The sequence below is a fragment of the Schistocerca serialis genome, chromosome 2, assembly GCF_023864345.2.
Source record: "Schistocerca serialis cubense isolate TAMUIC-IGC-003099 chromosome 2, iqSchSeri2.2, whole genome shotgun sequence".
Lineage (NCBI taxonomy): Eukaryota > Metazoa > Arthropoda > Insecta > Orthoptera > Acrididae > Schistocerca > Schistocerca serialis.
In genome coordinates, this window is record NC_064639.1 from 1,128,164,862 (window position 1) to 1,128,181,238 (window position 16,377).

General features: G+C 40.1%; 1 protein-coding gene across 5 annotated transcripts in view; it reads left to right on the plus strand.

Annotated features, from left to right (window-relative positions):
• Positions 1 to 16,377, plus strand: part of LOC126458580 (lethal(2) giant larvae protein homolog 1) — a 354,490-nt gene that overhangs the window by 71,493 nt on the left and 266,620 nt on the right. For all 5 annotated transcript variants that reach the window (XR_007585663.1, XM_050095715.1, XM_050095712.1 and 2 more), the window contains exon 2: positions 12,112 to 12,209. Coding sequence is in view for 4 of the 5 variants with exons in the window: in XM_050095715.1 (XP_049951672.1) it covers positions 12,112 to 12,209 (98 nt within the window). In the remaining variant the exon portion in view is untranslated. The remainder of the gene's footprint in view (positions 1 to 12,111; positions 12,210 to 16,377) is intronic.

Below are 16,377 nucleotides of genomic sequence, written 5' to 3' on the forward strand. Positions count from 1 at the left end.
TACGCAACCACAGGCATCTCACCAGCAATTCATATTGCTTGCTGTGGAAAGATTGCTGAAATACCCTTGTATAAAAAAAAATACCATTCTGCCATCATTCCAAAGTCTCTTATGATAGCACAAATTGAGAAAAATTTGGAGGTTTTGTATTGGGTACTGGAGTCATCGCTGAAATAATGAATGTAGAAAATCTGAGCAAATTGCCTTTTTACATATTTGATCAGCTCCTTGATAAAACATGAAGAGTAGCTGTCATGTTGCAGTCAGTCACTGACGATCCAAAAACTGGGACTTCACATTCTGATTTAGGGGAAAATAGAGAGTAAATAGATGGTTTGTTTCCAGAGTGAGATTTTCACCGTGCAGTGGAGTGTGCGCTGATATGAAACTTCCTGGCAGATTAAAACTGTGTGCTGGACCGAGACTTGAACTTGGGACCTTTGCCTTTCGCGGGCAAGTGCTCTACCAACTGAGCTACCCAAGCACAACTCACGCCCCGTCCTCACAGCTTTACTTCTGCCAGTACCTCGTCTCCTACCTTTGTTGCTTGACTATTTCCGAGTGGAAATCTTGCACTGCATCCTGACTGCTAAATGACAAATTATTGATGAAAATCCATTAGGATAATAAGCTTGTCTACCTTTAGATCAAATTTAATGGCTTTAAGAGGCAAACTTTGATGTTTGCCGACATAATAATGACAAAGACTCCAAATTTTTTTTTCCTACTTCAGTAAATTCATCCACAGTCACTTGCTTAGCGACCAGTGTGTCCTGGTTGACATGAATCCATTTCTTATACACAGCAGTCAGCAACTGCAGAAGCTTCTGGTCCAAGACACTTTTCACAGTGCTCTGCAATGCATTCTTTAAATTGCAGACTGCAAACCACCATCCTGAGAAGCTCAAGTGGTCACTCAAATTATTAGAGACACAAGAAAGGGCACGTTATCCTTACTATTGGATTATTTATACTTTCATTTTTTATGAAGAGGATTTTATAGAGCCAAATGCTTCAGATGCTTCTTTCACATTAGAGTTTTTCTAATTAAAGTACACATCCTATTAATTAGGACTTCTGATTTTAATTTCTCCAAACACTACTGAACTGTTATAATAGAAAAAAATTGCCATATTAGAGTATCATTGGAATAAGGGCATATTTTCACCGCACCTTTACTTTCTTTGCTTTTTAGGGGTATGTGTATGCATTGCAAAACCAAATCTAGTTTTGTAGATGATTCAGAACATTGCACAGTGAAAATGTTCAAAAGAGTTTTCAGAAAATACTTGTACAAAAAAGTGGGCTGAAAATACCCATTTGTTGCATTTTTACAAAAATTGAATTTGCTCTAATGTGTAAACTTTTGGAAAGCTGTGGGAGAAAGAAATTTTGTGTTATAAGACTGTATATTGATAAGTTGTTGCATCCAAAGTTTCAGGTTTATTGCACAGTTGATTCCGGAGATATAAAAAGCTAAACTTCATACGTTTTTTGAAGCTACAATTTTTCGTGTGACTACTTTAAATTATCGGTATGAAAATTCCGTAAGAAATCTTTTTGTAATTATTCCATTTAAGAGAGCAAACAGTCATAAAAAGTGGCATAGTTTTGTTTCTTTCAAGAACACATTGTTGGAGATTCTGTCTCGGAGCTACTGAAAACTCAGAGGCGCACTGTCGCAAGTTGCGCAGTGGATTCAAACAAATGTCTCCCTCCAAGTATTAAATTGGTGATCATGAAACTTTACCCACGCTCATTTGGAACATACTGTGTGTGTGTTCCCATAAAATTTCATCAAAATCCATAGTCGTCTTGCTGGAAGTTCTCCCAAAATTAGACCACTTGACATAGAAGACTGTTTACAACAGTTGCTTTCTACGGTATAGTTTGTGTGAACAAAAAAAAAAAAAAAAAAAAAAAAAAAAAAAAAAAAAAAAAAAAAAAAAAAAAAAAAAACCCAAACAACTCAATATTCTTAGTTAAATGATGCTGGCAAAAATGGAAAAAGGGAGCCTGTAAACCTGTGTCCTGTAACAATTGAGATATCTGCCTTTATGTTTTACGGAGCTCTCTGTCTAACACTAAAGGAGAGCTCAATGCGATTATTGCCAATTTGTGTGTCTTTCAGCTGCTCTTCTTGAGGAATCGTAAGTGTGTACGAACACATTTGGATGCCCTCACATGTGTCACGTGTGATCCCAGTCTTTGTACATTACTGATGAATTTAGAATCCACCAATGACTACACAGCCAGAAATCTTTGTTTGGTAGTGGATGTATGGTGAGGTCACGCTACGCGACCTCATCAACAAAGCCATCAGTTATTTAACATTGGTGTTGGGTACTGCTGTATGAGATGCAGAATATGCGGTGGTACATCATAGTGGGTAAACCCCATCATTGTTTTTCTGTGGCATGTAGAAATAGGTGATAAACAGCACCTGTTAAATTGTCTGGTAAAGTATGTGGCTTTGCCAACCCACAACTCCTACCCATACTTTGAGATTAAAGGAAACATAATACCTTGCCTTCATGCTCACGTAAGAATCTGCATCTGCCCATATGTGGCTATAGTGGTATTTTATCATGGCACTCTGTGCAATCTCACCTGAACTATAACTGAAATGCAAGCTATGAACTGCAGATTTTCAGTGCTTTTTTTCTAATCTGTTGGCAGAACTGTAATCAACCATGTTGGTTATGTGACCTGAGAACTTAAACATACTCAGTGACACTGTTAAAGTTACAGTGTTTGCAGATATGACCACTTACAACTGTGCTTTATTCTTTCAGCTGAATTAGTTCACACTCTTGTTTCAGGATCACCTTCTACATGTTGAAACACTTGCTCTTCCTTATGTGGGGGGAATACTGTGTGAGATCTAATGAAGTTCTTTGAACTTGTAAATGGTCCAATGTCTGCATGTTGGACAACCTGAAGAACATTTTGGAGATGGAAAGTATCATTAAGGATGTTTAATGTACATTAGATAATTTCTTGAAAAACACTCTTGGCTAGAATATAGTGTATATCACAGAATTCCTAATCTTGTTGTGATCGTCACATGTCTTCAAAACAATGCATACTCAATGGCTGATTTAGGGAGACAGTTGTAAGTGCTATGTCTGAAACCAGCATTGCAATCACATGACTAAATGCAGAGAAAAACACAACCATTAAGAAATGAGCAATGAACATTAACAGAAGACTGACTACACTAGTAAGTACTAATGATTAGACACAAAGAAACTGTCCCATATTTGACACACAGAAAGTATTTGGTTCCAGAGATGTGTTTATAGGACTTCAATTTCTATGCTCACCATCCCTCCTTCCAGTTTTGGCTTCTAAGTGCACTGATTTTTAACACCTTGTATTTAAATGATATGCCATAGTGGATGTTTCTGTGCAACTGTACCATGCTAATACTGTTGCCTACAGCAGGATTGTAATGCCAAAACACTGTAGGAAAGTGTGAAAAGACCTGCAAAGGATTGACAATTAGTGGAGGAGCTGGCAGTTGAGCTTGAACATAAATGATTGTATTGTTTTGTGTGTAAGTAAGTGATGAGGTACATTGATGTCTAATTATGCTGTTGGTGGTAAATTGCTGGAAACTATACCAGTTGTGAAGAGCAGTTGCCAGACTTAAATTCATTGTAAGATTCTTTAGGAAATGTAATTAATCCATGAAAGAAGGGGCTTGCCAAACACTCATTAGACCAATGTTTGAATGTTGTCCATCAGTAGCAAACTTCACCTAGTTGGATTCGGCTGTGTTCATATCTGGGACACTGAATACAACCACCTGCAGATAAGCCCACAGGCAGAAGTCGCACATATGAAGATCAGGTGACGAGCATTTTTTGTACGCACAGTGCTCATAGGCATGTCTAGTGTTCAAGCAATTCCTTGTGCACTGCATGTTTGCACAGCACCACTTGACCTCTCCTGCAATACTGTGGCCATATCTTCGACAGACATGGATAAGCTGCTTTACTCCCTCTACCACAATACACGTCAGAAGAGCCTGTTTTATTTTTAATGTTGTAATAATTTCCTCTGGAGTCTTATCAGACATTGGACCAGTACCGTTTTTCATACCTTTGAGTGTGTCTTATTTCTGCAGAGCTACTGATGCACCTTTAGCCTAAAGTGTAAATTTTTTTCAATTATTTTCATGTGCAGGCAGAAATATCTGCATATACTGTGTTGAAATACACACACTACAGTTGCGTTTCCTCAAAGTAAACAGAGAAAATGGTTACCTTGTGTGGCACAGTTGTGTTACTGGGCTTCAGATTACATGAAAAGAGCTTGGTGGTGATGGGGGTCAAAGATAGGGCAACTGTGTTTGTTAATGACATATAGCACTTCTCATTAATCCCACTTTCCACAAATTACGAGCATATCTGCCAAAAGTAGGTGCATAACTGAAGATGTGTTCACTTTATAACTCCTACACTATAGTTCTACTGACATACGGTCTCATACAGACCTTATGCATCTTCCCTTTTAATCCTCTTGTTAGAAGATTTCAGCACACAGTGTGATGTGGAGCTGATAAGACCTGTTGAGAGGGTAAAGTTAGTTTCTCGTCGTCTACTACCTTTATATTACACAAGCTACTATTTGGTGTGTGGTACATAAACTATCTTGATCATGTTGAGGACAATTTTAATGATTAATGAAGACTGCCTCAGCTATATTGTTACACATTTATTGTGGAATGATCAGTTTCATTCTTAGAACATCTTCAGGTTGTCAAGTTATGCAAAAGTCATGGCATAAACATTCTGCTGACCGCTTGACTTAAGTATGGTGAGCAGGTACAGCATGCTGCATAGAGGCTGCGTATGTCTTGGCTTTAGCACAATTTGACAACCTGAAGACATTCTGAGAACAAAACTGATAGTTGCACAATAAATGTGTATTAATAAAGCTGAGATGGTTTTCATTAATCATTGAAGCAAAATCTACCTGTATCATTTTCCCACTTCCCACTTATTCAGTGCACAGGAAAAAATATTCAGTATGCCTCTGTGTAATTAACAAACATAGTGAAAGCTTTCTGAGAAAGTAAAACAAAAAATCTACTGGTTGGGTTGAAATTCCTCCATGTTTACTTAAGCAATGCTAACATAATCTAGCATAGCGGTTAGACCATCAGCAAGAGTGGGCCACTAGTTTCTGCTACTAGTAAGGCGAGTACACCGTTCGCTTGTTGCATATTTTTATGAGCTTCAAACAGGAGCAACTGCAGTAATGGATAGGAACTGTGATTGTTGTGTACTGATACGAGCTGAGTTGGTGACCCTTTGCTCACAGCTCCAGGCTGCTTTGGCGTCTGTCACACAGCTTGAGGCTGCTGCCAAAGGGTGTCACTGTGGGGGATCGAACTCAGGGATGCGAGGGACGTCAAGCACGTCCCATGTGTCCTCCGATCGGTCCACTGCTGTGACTACCCCACGTGCTGCCTGCACTGAGGTTGACCCCTCACCCGTGATCGAGTGGGAGATCATTCCAAAGTCTGGCAGGCAGCGAAAAACTTTCTGAGGGCCCGATCGCAGAGCCTCCCTGGTTCATTTGATGAACAGGTTTTGGGCGTTATCTGTGGCTGACGATGTCTCTGAGCCGGATGCAATCATCCACCCTGTTCCAGAGGAAGCTTCTCGGCCCGAAAGGTCTGGGCATTCACAGAGGGTGGGTATGCTGGTAGTTGGGAGCTCCAATGTTAGGCGCATAATGAGGCCCCTTAGGAACATGGCTGCCAAGGAGGGGAAGGGAGCCAGTGTGCACTCCGCATGCATTCCGGGGGGAGTCAGCCCGGATGTGATTAGGGTGCTTCCAGCTGCCATGAAGAGTACAAGGTGCAGCCACTGCAGTTGGTGGCTCATGTCAGTGCCAATGACGTGTGTCGCTTTGGATCGGAGCAGATTCTGTCTGGTTTCGGGCTGCTAGCAGAAACGGTAAAGACTGCCAGTCTTGCTTCCGAGATTAAGGCGGAGCTCACCATCTGCAACATTGTCTATAGAATCGACTGTGATCCTTCGGTGCAGAGCCGAGTGAAGGGTCTGAATCAGAGGCTCGGGCGGATCTGTGATCGTGTAGGATGCAGATTACCTTGACTTGTGCCATCGGGTGGTGGGTTTCCAGGTTCTGCTTAATAGATCAGGAGTCCACTACGTACAGAAGGCGGCTACACAGGTAGCGGGGGCTGTGTAGAAGGGACTGGGCTTTTTTTTTTTTTTTTTTTAAAAGGTTAGAGGGTCTCGGGGAAACTACAGAAGGGGCGTCCGTCTAAAAGTGGGAAGGTAAAACACAGTAAGGTAGTTGTAGAAATGATTGGTATTGTACTTGCAAATTATCGTAGCTGTGTTGGGAAAGAACCAGAGCTCCAAGCCCTAATAGAAAGCACTGAAGTTCAAATAGTTGCTGGTACAGAGAGCTGGTTAATGCCGGAAATAAGTTCAGCCAAAATTTTTTCAAATGATCTAACAGTGTTCAGAAAGGATAGGTTAAATACAGTTGGTCGTGGAGTATTTATTGCTGTCAGAAGTAGTTTGCCTTGTAGCGAAATTGGAGTAGATAGATAGTGTGAAATAGTATGGGTAGAGGTTATACCTGACAATCGGACTAAACTATTAATTGGATTGTTTTACTGACACCCCCCCCCCCCCCCCCCCCTCCAACTCAGAAGATATAATTGCTGAACAGTTCAAAGAAAACATGAGTCTCATTTCAAATAAGTACCCCACTCATACAATTATAGTCGGTGGTGACTTCAATCTACCCTCAATATAGTGGAAAAATTATACGTTTATAGCCGGCGTCAGGCATAAAACGTCAACCGAAAGTGTACTGAATGCTTTCTCAGAAAATTATTTTGAACAATTAGTTCATGAGCCCACTCGAAGCATAAATGGTTGCGAAAGCATACTTGACCTTATAGCTCCAAATAATCCTGGACAAATAGTGAGTATTATGACGAATTCAGGGATTAGTGACCACAAGGCATTGCTGCTAGGCTGAATACTGTAACACCTACAACCATCAGAAAGAATTGCAAAGTATATCTATTTAAAAAAGCTGACAAAAATGCTCTTAATGCCTTCTTAAGAGACAGTCTTTACTCCTTCCGATCCGATCATGTAAGTGTAGAAAAGTTGTGGAATGTTTTCAAGAGAGATATATACCTCATAAATTAATAAGTGATGGTACTGATACCCTATGGTACACAAAACAGGTCAGATTGTTGCTGCAGAAGCAACAAAAAAAGCATGCCAAATTTAAAAGAAGCAAAATCCCCAAGATTGGCAAAGTTGTACAGGAGTTAGAAATATAGCGTGTATTTCAATGTGAGATGCAATTTAAAAATTTCCACACAGAGTGAGGTGGCGCAGTGACTAGCACACTGGACTCGCATTTGGAAGGACGACGGTTCAATCCCACGTTCGGCCATCCTGTTTCCATGATTTACCTAAATCACTCCAGGCAAATGCCAGGATGGTTCCTTTGAAAGGGCATGACCGACTTCCTTCCCCTTCCTTCCCTAATCCGATGAGACCGATGACCTCGCTGTCTGGTCTCCTCCCCCTAAAACAACCCAACAACATCAACAATAATTTCCACAACGAAATTCTGTCTCGAAATCTGGCAGAAAACCCAGAGAGATTCTGGTCATACATAAAGCACACCAGTGGCAAGACGCAATCAGTACCTTCACTGCGCGAAAAAAACGGTGTAGTCACTGATGACAGTGCCACTAAAGCAGAGTTATTAAACACGGTTTTCCAAAACTCCTTCACCAAAGAAGACGAAGTAAATATTCCGGAATTCCAATCAAGAACAACTGCCAAGATGAGAACCATAGAAGTAGATATCCTCTGTGCAACAAAGCAGCTTAAATCACTTAATAACGGCAAGGCGTCCGGTCCAGATTGTGTACCAGTCAGGTTCCTCTTGGAGAATACTGATAAAATAGCTCCATATTTAGCAATTATATACAACCACTCGCTCACAGAAAGATCCGTACCAAAAGACTGGAAGTTTGCTCAAGTCACGCCAACACCCAAAAAATGGAAGTAGGAGTAATCCCCTGAATTACAGGCCTGTATCACTGATGTCGATTTGCAGTAGGGTTTTGGAACATATACTGTATCTGAACATTATGAAGTACTTTGTAGAAAATGATTTATTGACACATAGTCAGCACAGATTCAGAAAATATCATTCTTTTTAAACACAACTAGCTCTTTATACTCGTGAAGTAATAAGTGCCATTGACAGGGGATGTCAAATTGATTCCATATTTTTAGATTTCCAGAAGGCTTTCGACACTGTTCCTCACAAATGTCTTCTTAGCAAACTGCGTGCCTACGGAGTATCGCCTCAGTCGTGCGACTGGATTCGTGATTTCCTGTCAGAAAGGTCACAGTTCGTAGTAATAGATGGAAAGTCATTGAGTAAAACAGAAGCAATATCCGTGGTTCCCCAGGGAAGAGTTATAAGCCCTCTATTGTTCCTGATCTATATTAACGACATAGGAGACAACCTGAGTAGCCGTCTTAGATTGTTTGCAGGTGATGCTGTCATTTACCGTCTTTTAAAGTCATCAGATGATCAGAACGAATTGCAAAATGGTTTAGATGAGATATCTGTTTGGTGCGAAAAGTGGCAGTTGTCGCAGAATAAAGAAAAGTGTGAAGTTATTCACATGAGTACTAAAAGAAATCAGCTAAATTTCGACTATGCAATAGGTCACACAAATCTGAAGGCTGTAAATTCAGCTAAATACTTAGGAATTACAATTACAAATAACCTAAGTTGGAACAATCACATAGATAATATTGTGGGTGGAGCAGACCAAAGACTGGGATTCATTGGCAGAACAAGGTGCAACAGGTCTACTAAAGAGACTGCTTACACCACACTTGTCTGCCCTATTCTGGAGTATTGTTGTGCGGTGTGGGATCTGCATCAGGTGGTACCGACGGATGACATCGAAAAAGTACAAAGAAGGGCAGCTCGTTTTGTATTATCACGGAATAGGGGAGATAGTGTCACAGACATGATACGTGAATTGGAGTGGCAGTCATTAAAACAAAGGTGTTTTTCATTGCGGCGGGATCTTATCATGAAATTTCAATCACCAGTTTCTCCTCTGATTGCGAATACATTCTGTTGGCACCCACCTACATAGGGAGAAATGATCATCATGATAAAATAAGAGAAATTGGGGTTTGCACAGGAAAATTTAAGCGCTTGTTTTTCCTGCGTGCCGTTCGAGAATGGAACTGTAGAGAGACAGCTTGAAGGTGGTTCATTGAACCGTCTGCCTGGCATTTTATTGTGAATAGCAAAGTAATCACATTGATGTAGATATAGACATATCCTTTGATGCATCTAATAATAGTGTCTTAAGAGGAGGAGTGTTTCCCGATATATGAAATTGAGGAATTGTTAAACCTCTCTACAAAGAAGGTGATAAAGAATTAGTAGAAAATTACAGGCCACTTGCCTTTGCTTCAGTTTTTAGTAAGTTAATGGAAAAAATAATTCTGAAATGTACATTAGAGCATTGTAATATGCATAACGTCCTGGGAGATTTTCAGCTTGGTTTTAGGAGCAGTTGTAGCCCAGTGACAGCAGCACTACAATTTATGCTGAAAGTTCTTAACAGAATTGATGAATGGATGCAAGTAGCTGGAGTTTTCCTAGATCTATCAAAGGATTGTGATAGGGTTGATCGTGAGATACTCCTATCAAAATTGGCCACAGTGCAAAACTTTTGCACCTTATTACCTCTTATTAAAAATAGAAACCCGAAGACAGTGAACTGCAGTCCACACAATAATCGTGAAACATTAAAAAGTTACAGGTCAAGGGACATGAATATTAAATTGCATGTGCTTCAGGGATTAGACAGAGTAAAACTGCAGAAAAGAGCTCTGAGATTATTTCACAAAAAAGAAGCTAGAACATTGTGCTAGGGATTGTTCATAGTTTTTAAAATGATGACTGACTTCTATGTACATTTTTGAAACAATAAAACCAGGTGTAGAAGATAAGAAACATACATGTTGTAATGCCTAAATTTATGAACATAACACTGGACAAATACAAAAAAAAAAAAAAAAAAAAAAAAAAAAAAAAAAAAAAAAAAAAAAAAAAAAAAAAAAGCTGTTCGCGCTGTGGTGGTTTCACTTCCCAACCATATCACTAACTATGAAGCTGAGAAGTTTGCGATTCTGAGGACACTGACAATGCTGCTTGGATTCACACAGATGAGACTATTTTGCAGGACTTCAGGAAATCCATCTCCATTTACTACAAAGGGAAGTGAGTCTCATTTGACCAGTTACCAGCACATGTGAGTCAGATGGAAAGAGGAAGCTGACATACCAAAGATAAATGCAGAGTTTTCTTCCTCTTCTTCTTCTTCATCCTCCTGCTCCTCCTCTTCCTTGTTCACAAAACCTTTACAATCACATTTTTTCTCCCACAGTTTCGTCATTCAGCATTTCCTCCCATTGTAGTCCTCTTTGATGAACATCATCATTCACCCATCTCAATCTTGCCACTATACTGAGATGACTAATTGTTCTGCATGCAGTTGTTTCATTTTTAAAACTGAGAAACTGAATGGTAAAAAAAAAAAAATCACAAGCCAAACTGTGTGGTTCTGGAGAGCTTCATACAATTTTTACCAGCTGCGGATGGTAAGAAATTTCTCTCTTAAGACTGAGAATCGGGCACTGCCCCCCAATGCATGCCTACTGTCAGCCAAGAGATGATCTGCCAGTTTGTGGTGCTTGTGCTGTGCTATCTTCAGTGCATCACATTTTTACTCACTGCATGGCAAGAGAGAATCTCTAGGTTTGAAGAAGATAGTCAGTTTTTGATGATGATGGTGCAAATTGTTATATTATGTTTAATGTTGAGAGAACATCCAAAACTGGACAGGAGGAGACTGCGCTGAATTACAGAGTGGGGCTCAGCCACTTCTGTTAATGAGCTGGCAGCCATATGTATATGTTTTAGTTTTAAAATTACCACCTACCTCTTCTTGCTTTGGGAATGTAATTGTTTCCTGTCTTTCAGACAATATTTCACCATGCTCACTTCACTATGAAAGCATAGAAATCATATGTGACAATGACTGTGGTGGATATTTTCAGAAGTTTTGAGTTTCATCTAGAATTAACATGAGAATTAGATCCTTTAATATAACATTTGTCATGAAAGACTTCATGGTTATATTATTTTTAATTTAACGTTTTTTTACATCTGGAAGATATTAAGAAAAGAGCACAAATACTTGATCATACATATTTGAGAGAAGTTATTTCCTGAAAAGTGTGTATATAAATTATTATACAAGGTTCTTCAATATGATCTAGACACTTTCAAGTGATTGGGAAAAAAATGTTTGTATTATGGTAAGGTATTACATGATTTTGTGTGTGGAAATGGCAACTCAAGAAGTTTTTTATTTATTTTTTTAGTGATCTTCAGCAACATGGCTGCCAGACCAGTACAGAAGCATTTTGTGTGCCTTAGTTGTGCATGAGTGAGTCTGCAACCATATGTCAATGCAAAACTATTTCTACAAACTTTTCTCATCTTGTGTAATGACTTGGAGCAACTGAATCCAATATTATTCCATTCCCAGACATTTCCTCAGCACTCTCCAAACAGTTGTTTGTGGAATTCATAGCTCGCTACCAGCACAATCAATTGATTTTTGTGAGCTTCTGAAAAATGTACTCTTTGTCCATTCAACCCATTCCTCAGATGTTAATAGCACCTACAGCATTTGTGTTTACAGAGACGTTCTGTTTTGTATCCATCCTATTTTGTACTTATGTATCCATTGGTAAATTGATTGTGTGGCAGGTGGAGCCTTGTTAAATATTGCCCTGAATTTCCAGTGCACAGTTGTTGCGGACTCACTCTTACAAAACTCCATGACACAAAATGCCTTCTCCATTGGTTTGGCAACCAAGTGTCGATCATTTTGAATAATTCTCTAAATCATAATTACTGTTCTTATTTTCAAAGCATCAAATGATAGTTCAGTTACTTACAGTGTCTTTGTTGTTTCAGACTATACAGCATGGTTTCCCAAACAAACCAACATCACTTGCGTGGGATCCAACCCTTCGTCTGTTGGCGCTGGGAACTGCTTCTGGAGCCATTAAAGTGTATCCTCTTTCTATTTAATATTCTAGAATGTTAGTCAATGCTAAATCATACCAAAACATATGAAACAAATAGTTCATGATGTATTTTCAAATGTGTGCCCAGTCAAATGATATTTCCAGTATATCGTGACATGTTAAACAAATTGAACAGAATGAAATTGTGCAAATTCTCAGTAGTGATGAAACAAATATTTAATCTCATTTCACTGTCCGACAAAATACCAGATATCAAGTGAATATTTTTAATTTATGAAAATTTAATAGCATTATCTTTATTTAATTCATGTGTAAAATAATCTAAGCACATATACAACCACAATATCTTCAAATCAAAACACTATTATTCATTTTAACAAAAAATAAATTAGTTCTGTATGGAATGTAACAATATTATGAAAAGGAGAGATGCTATAAGCTTTCGGCCATCAAAGCCTTTGTCAAAAACACACACACTCACGTGCTCGCACACGTGCGCAAATGCAGCTCTCGGAAATATGACCGCAGCCTCTAGCAGCTGAAGCCACACTGCGAGCAACAGCAGCAGTGCATGATGGGAGTGGCAACTAGATGGGGGTAAGGAAGAGGCTGGGAGGGGGAGGGGTAGCAAGGTAGAGGTGGGGGACAGTGAAGTGCTGCTGTGGAGCACGTAAGGACGAGGTGGAGAGGGCAGCTGGGTGCAGTTGGGGGGTTACACGGAGCGCAGAGGAGAGGTGGGGCGGGAGGTGTTTCAGAAAAGGAGAGAAGTAAAGAGAATGATGAGTGCATTGGTGGAATGAGGACTGTGTACTGCTGGAATGGGAACAGGGAAGGGGCTCGATGGGTGAGAAAAATGACTAATGGAGGTTGAGGCCGGGAGGTTTACGGGAACATAGGATATATTCCAAGGAGAGTTCCCCCACCTGCACAATTCGAGAAAAGCTGGTGTTGGTGGGAAGGATCCGGATGACATAGGCTGTGAAGCAGTCATTCAAATGAAGGGTGTCGTGTTGGGCAGCGTACTCAGCAACAGGGTGGTCCACTTGGTTCTTGGCCACAGTTCGTCAGTGGCCATTCATGCGGACAGACAACTTGGTGGTCGTCATGCGCACACAGAATACAGCGCAGTAGTTGCAGCTTAGCTTGTAGATGACATGATTGGTTTCACGTGTAGCCCTGCCCTTGATGGGATAGGTGATGTTTGTGACTGGACTGGAATAGGTGGTGGTGGGAGGATGTATGGGACAGGTCTCGCATCTGGGTCTTGGGGGGGCGCTCTATTTTCGACAATGGCCTTGGTGGCCCAAAGCTTATATTGTGGCAGTCTTCTTCTTGTACCTCTCTGCAACACAGCACCTATGCTATGTGGTGAGTAGCAACTTTCCTTTTCATAACATTAATAAATTAGTTCTGATACATTACTAGAGATGGTTTATGGTGAATTAACAGCAGTTTCTCTGTGCTAAGAGAGAATAAGTATTTTCACTTCTTAAACAAGGCCAGCTTCAGATACACTGCTGGATGGTGCTGAAAAATAAATTCTAATGAACTTTGTCAAATTCGTACACTGTCACATTAGGCAATGCTAATTATTTTCCAAATATAAGGGGTACAGTTGACGTAGTTTCGAACAGGCTTCAAATATTAGGCATTCTTTCTTGCAGTTGGGTTGATTCTTGACTATCACACTGATTCTTAATATTTTCATTTGCCGCCTCAGTAAACAAAGCACAGAAGAGTCGTGAGCTTTGAGTCACAGTTGATTCAGTCTTGTCTCATGTACTTATTTTAATAAGCATTGGGGATGAACTGCTACTGGTGGAAGGTTCTTCACAAAATCTCAGTACTGTAGGATCTTCTGAAGAGGGTTGTCCTCTTTGACAATCCTTAGTCTTTCTTGAATCTCGGATCAAGAAAAATTGCAGTTGAGTAAACTGGGAATCATTTTAGGAGGAGAAGTGACTTTCTAATTCAGCTTTCTATGAGACACTCGTGTGTAGCAAGTCTTGGATTCCTTGTACTGTCTCCTTATCTAAGTACTTATTAAATACTACAACATGTGGTCTTTCTTAGGATATGCAGGAGAGGCCACAACTTACTTTTGTTTTTCCTCAAAAAGCTTTAGTAGCTTAACACACAGCTCCATCAACCACCACTGATGATAAATCAAATTAATGAGCATGTTGTGATTATCCACATGCAGACATAGTCAGTTTCTGTTCCAAAGGGTGCTCTACCATTTATAAAAGTTGGAATTCCGTCTCGTGCTGATATCTGGCACCAATTGATGCTCCATTAATTTAGCTCTTTTTGAATGGTGAACAGTTGTACTGTAGCTAAGCTCAAATGAAGTGCATTAAGAAACATCTACTAATAGTAGTCATTCTTGCTACTTCAGGCTGGACCCTCGGTGACTCATTGTAATCTGCAATAGTTTTAAGCTCCATTGCTATATTGTCTCCAGTGTGAGAACCTGGAGAAGGCTGTCTAGCAAGAACTCAACTGGTATTCACGTTACATATAAAAGAGGCGTGAAAACAGGAAGCTGGTTTAGTTATAAAAACAGGTCCATACATCAAAACTAACAGAAACTTTGGGAGCTGTGAAATATTTCTTCTAAATTTGTCATAAATTCTGTCTTAGGTGTGAGGAACAATTTTGTGGGAAATGTATGCAAGGCTTGACATTTCATAGCATGGTAAAACTTGTTCCAAGATCTTATAAATCCATCCTTTCTACTACATGCAATGGCTCACTATACATTGCAATTGCTTTCCTGTCCATGTTCAAGATTAGCTTATACTGGGTTTGTCTTAAGACAGTTGGGCGTGGCTGTGGTTGTACCTTTATTAATTGCATGGAATTTGTCTGGATATTTCACTTAAAATTGATTTTTCATTGCTGAAGTACCTATTGGATAAGAGAAAATATTTCACTGGATTTCAGGTAGGTTAGGTATTTTCTTTTAGTCACATGGTATTTGCAGTCTCGTTTCACAAAATATTTGCACATCCCAAACAAATTTAATTAAACAGAATATTGAGTAAATTGGTATAGTACCAACCTAACAGCATTGATCATCATATCTATGGACAAACACCTTGTTGATAAGTGCAATAAAACAATTCGAAACAAAAGAATAAGAGATAAGCTAAGACTGGTACATACCTGCTTATCCCCAGGGGGCTCACAACTCTTTTTGTGAGTGCATGCTTGCTTACAATGGTGCCCCAGCCTTTGCAGTGTTACTTCCTTTACTTGCTGCAAGCTTATACTTCCACTAACCCTTTCCCCACATGCCTCTCCATCTGATGGTTTTCTTGGTGCAGACTCTGCTTGGACCTGGCTTATGATTTTGAATTCAAGTTTCCACTTCGTTTTTTCTACAATTTTTCATTAAATAAATACATACATGGTCACCATTGTTGTTTTTGACCTGCCACGAATTTTCAAAATTCTCCAGAAGTGCGGATAGTGCGTGGAAGGTCGCCTAGTGCATGCTCCACCTTCGTACCTTTCCATCTGTGCACCTGTCCCTTTAATAAGGTAGTACGCCTAAAAACCAGCATTGTAGCCATACCGTTGTGGGGAGGGGGGGGGGGTCATCAAGTACCTGCTTAGTGGTAGCCTCCTAACCATGCAGGGATTGCACCGTTGGTGCTTGAGCTGAAAACTCCCCATGTAAGCAAAGGAGTACGTGCCCATCGTGACTGGGGCACGGGGACTCTGAGCTAGAGATTACTGGTCAGGTAACCATTGCTGAGGCTGGGAGGCACTTGGGGGAAGGGGGGGGGGGGAGGTATCTGCTAAAAGCAGCTTGTAGATGTTGGCAACTGGTGAATCATATTATACGATTGGAAGTAACCTCCTGAGCATCAGTTAAGGCCTGAAGACGGTGCGCTAAAGCACTGAAACTGGCAGCCGTACAATAAATACCATCATAAGAATGGCTGTAAGAGTTCCATTTTAAGGATGGACATACAAAAACAGGGTGTACCTCCTAGCTGGAGCCAAGTTACCTTCCACTGGCTTCTCTCCCCAGGAACAGCTCCCTCAGGACGTTTTCTTCCCAGGTTTCTGCTGGTCTAAGTGTAAACCAGCCAGTGGTTGAAGGAGCTACACATCACATGTTACAGGGCTTAGCGAACATCATCATTACCTGAAACTGATTCAGATAAGCCCTTCCAATCAT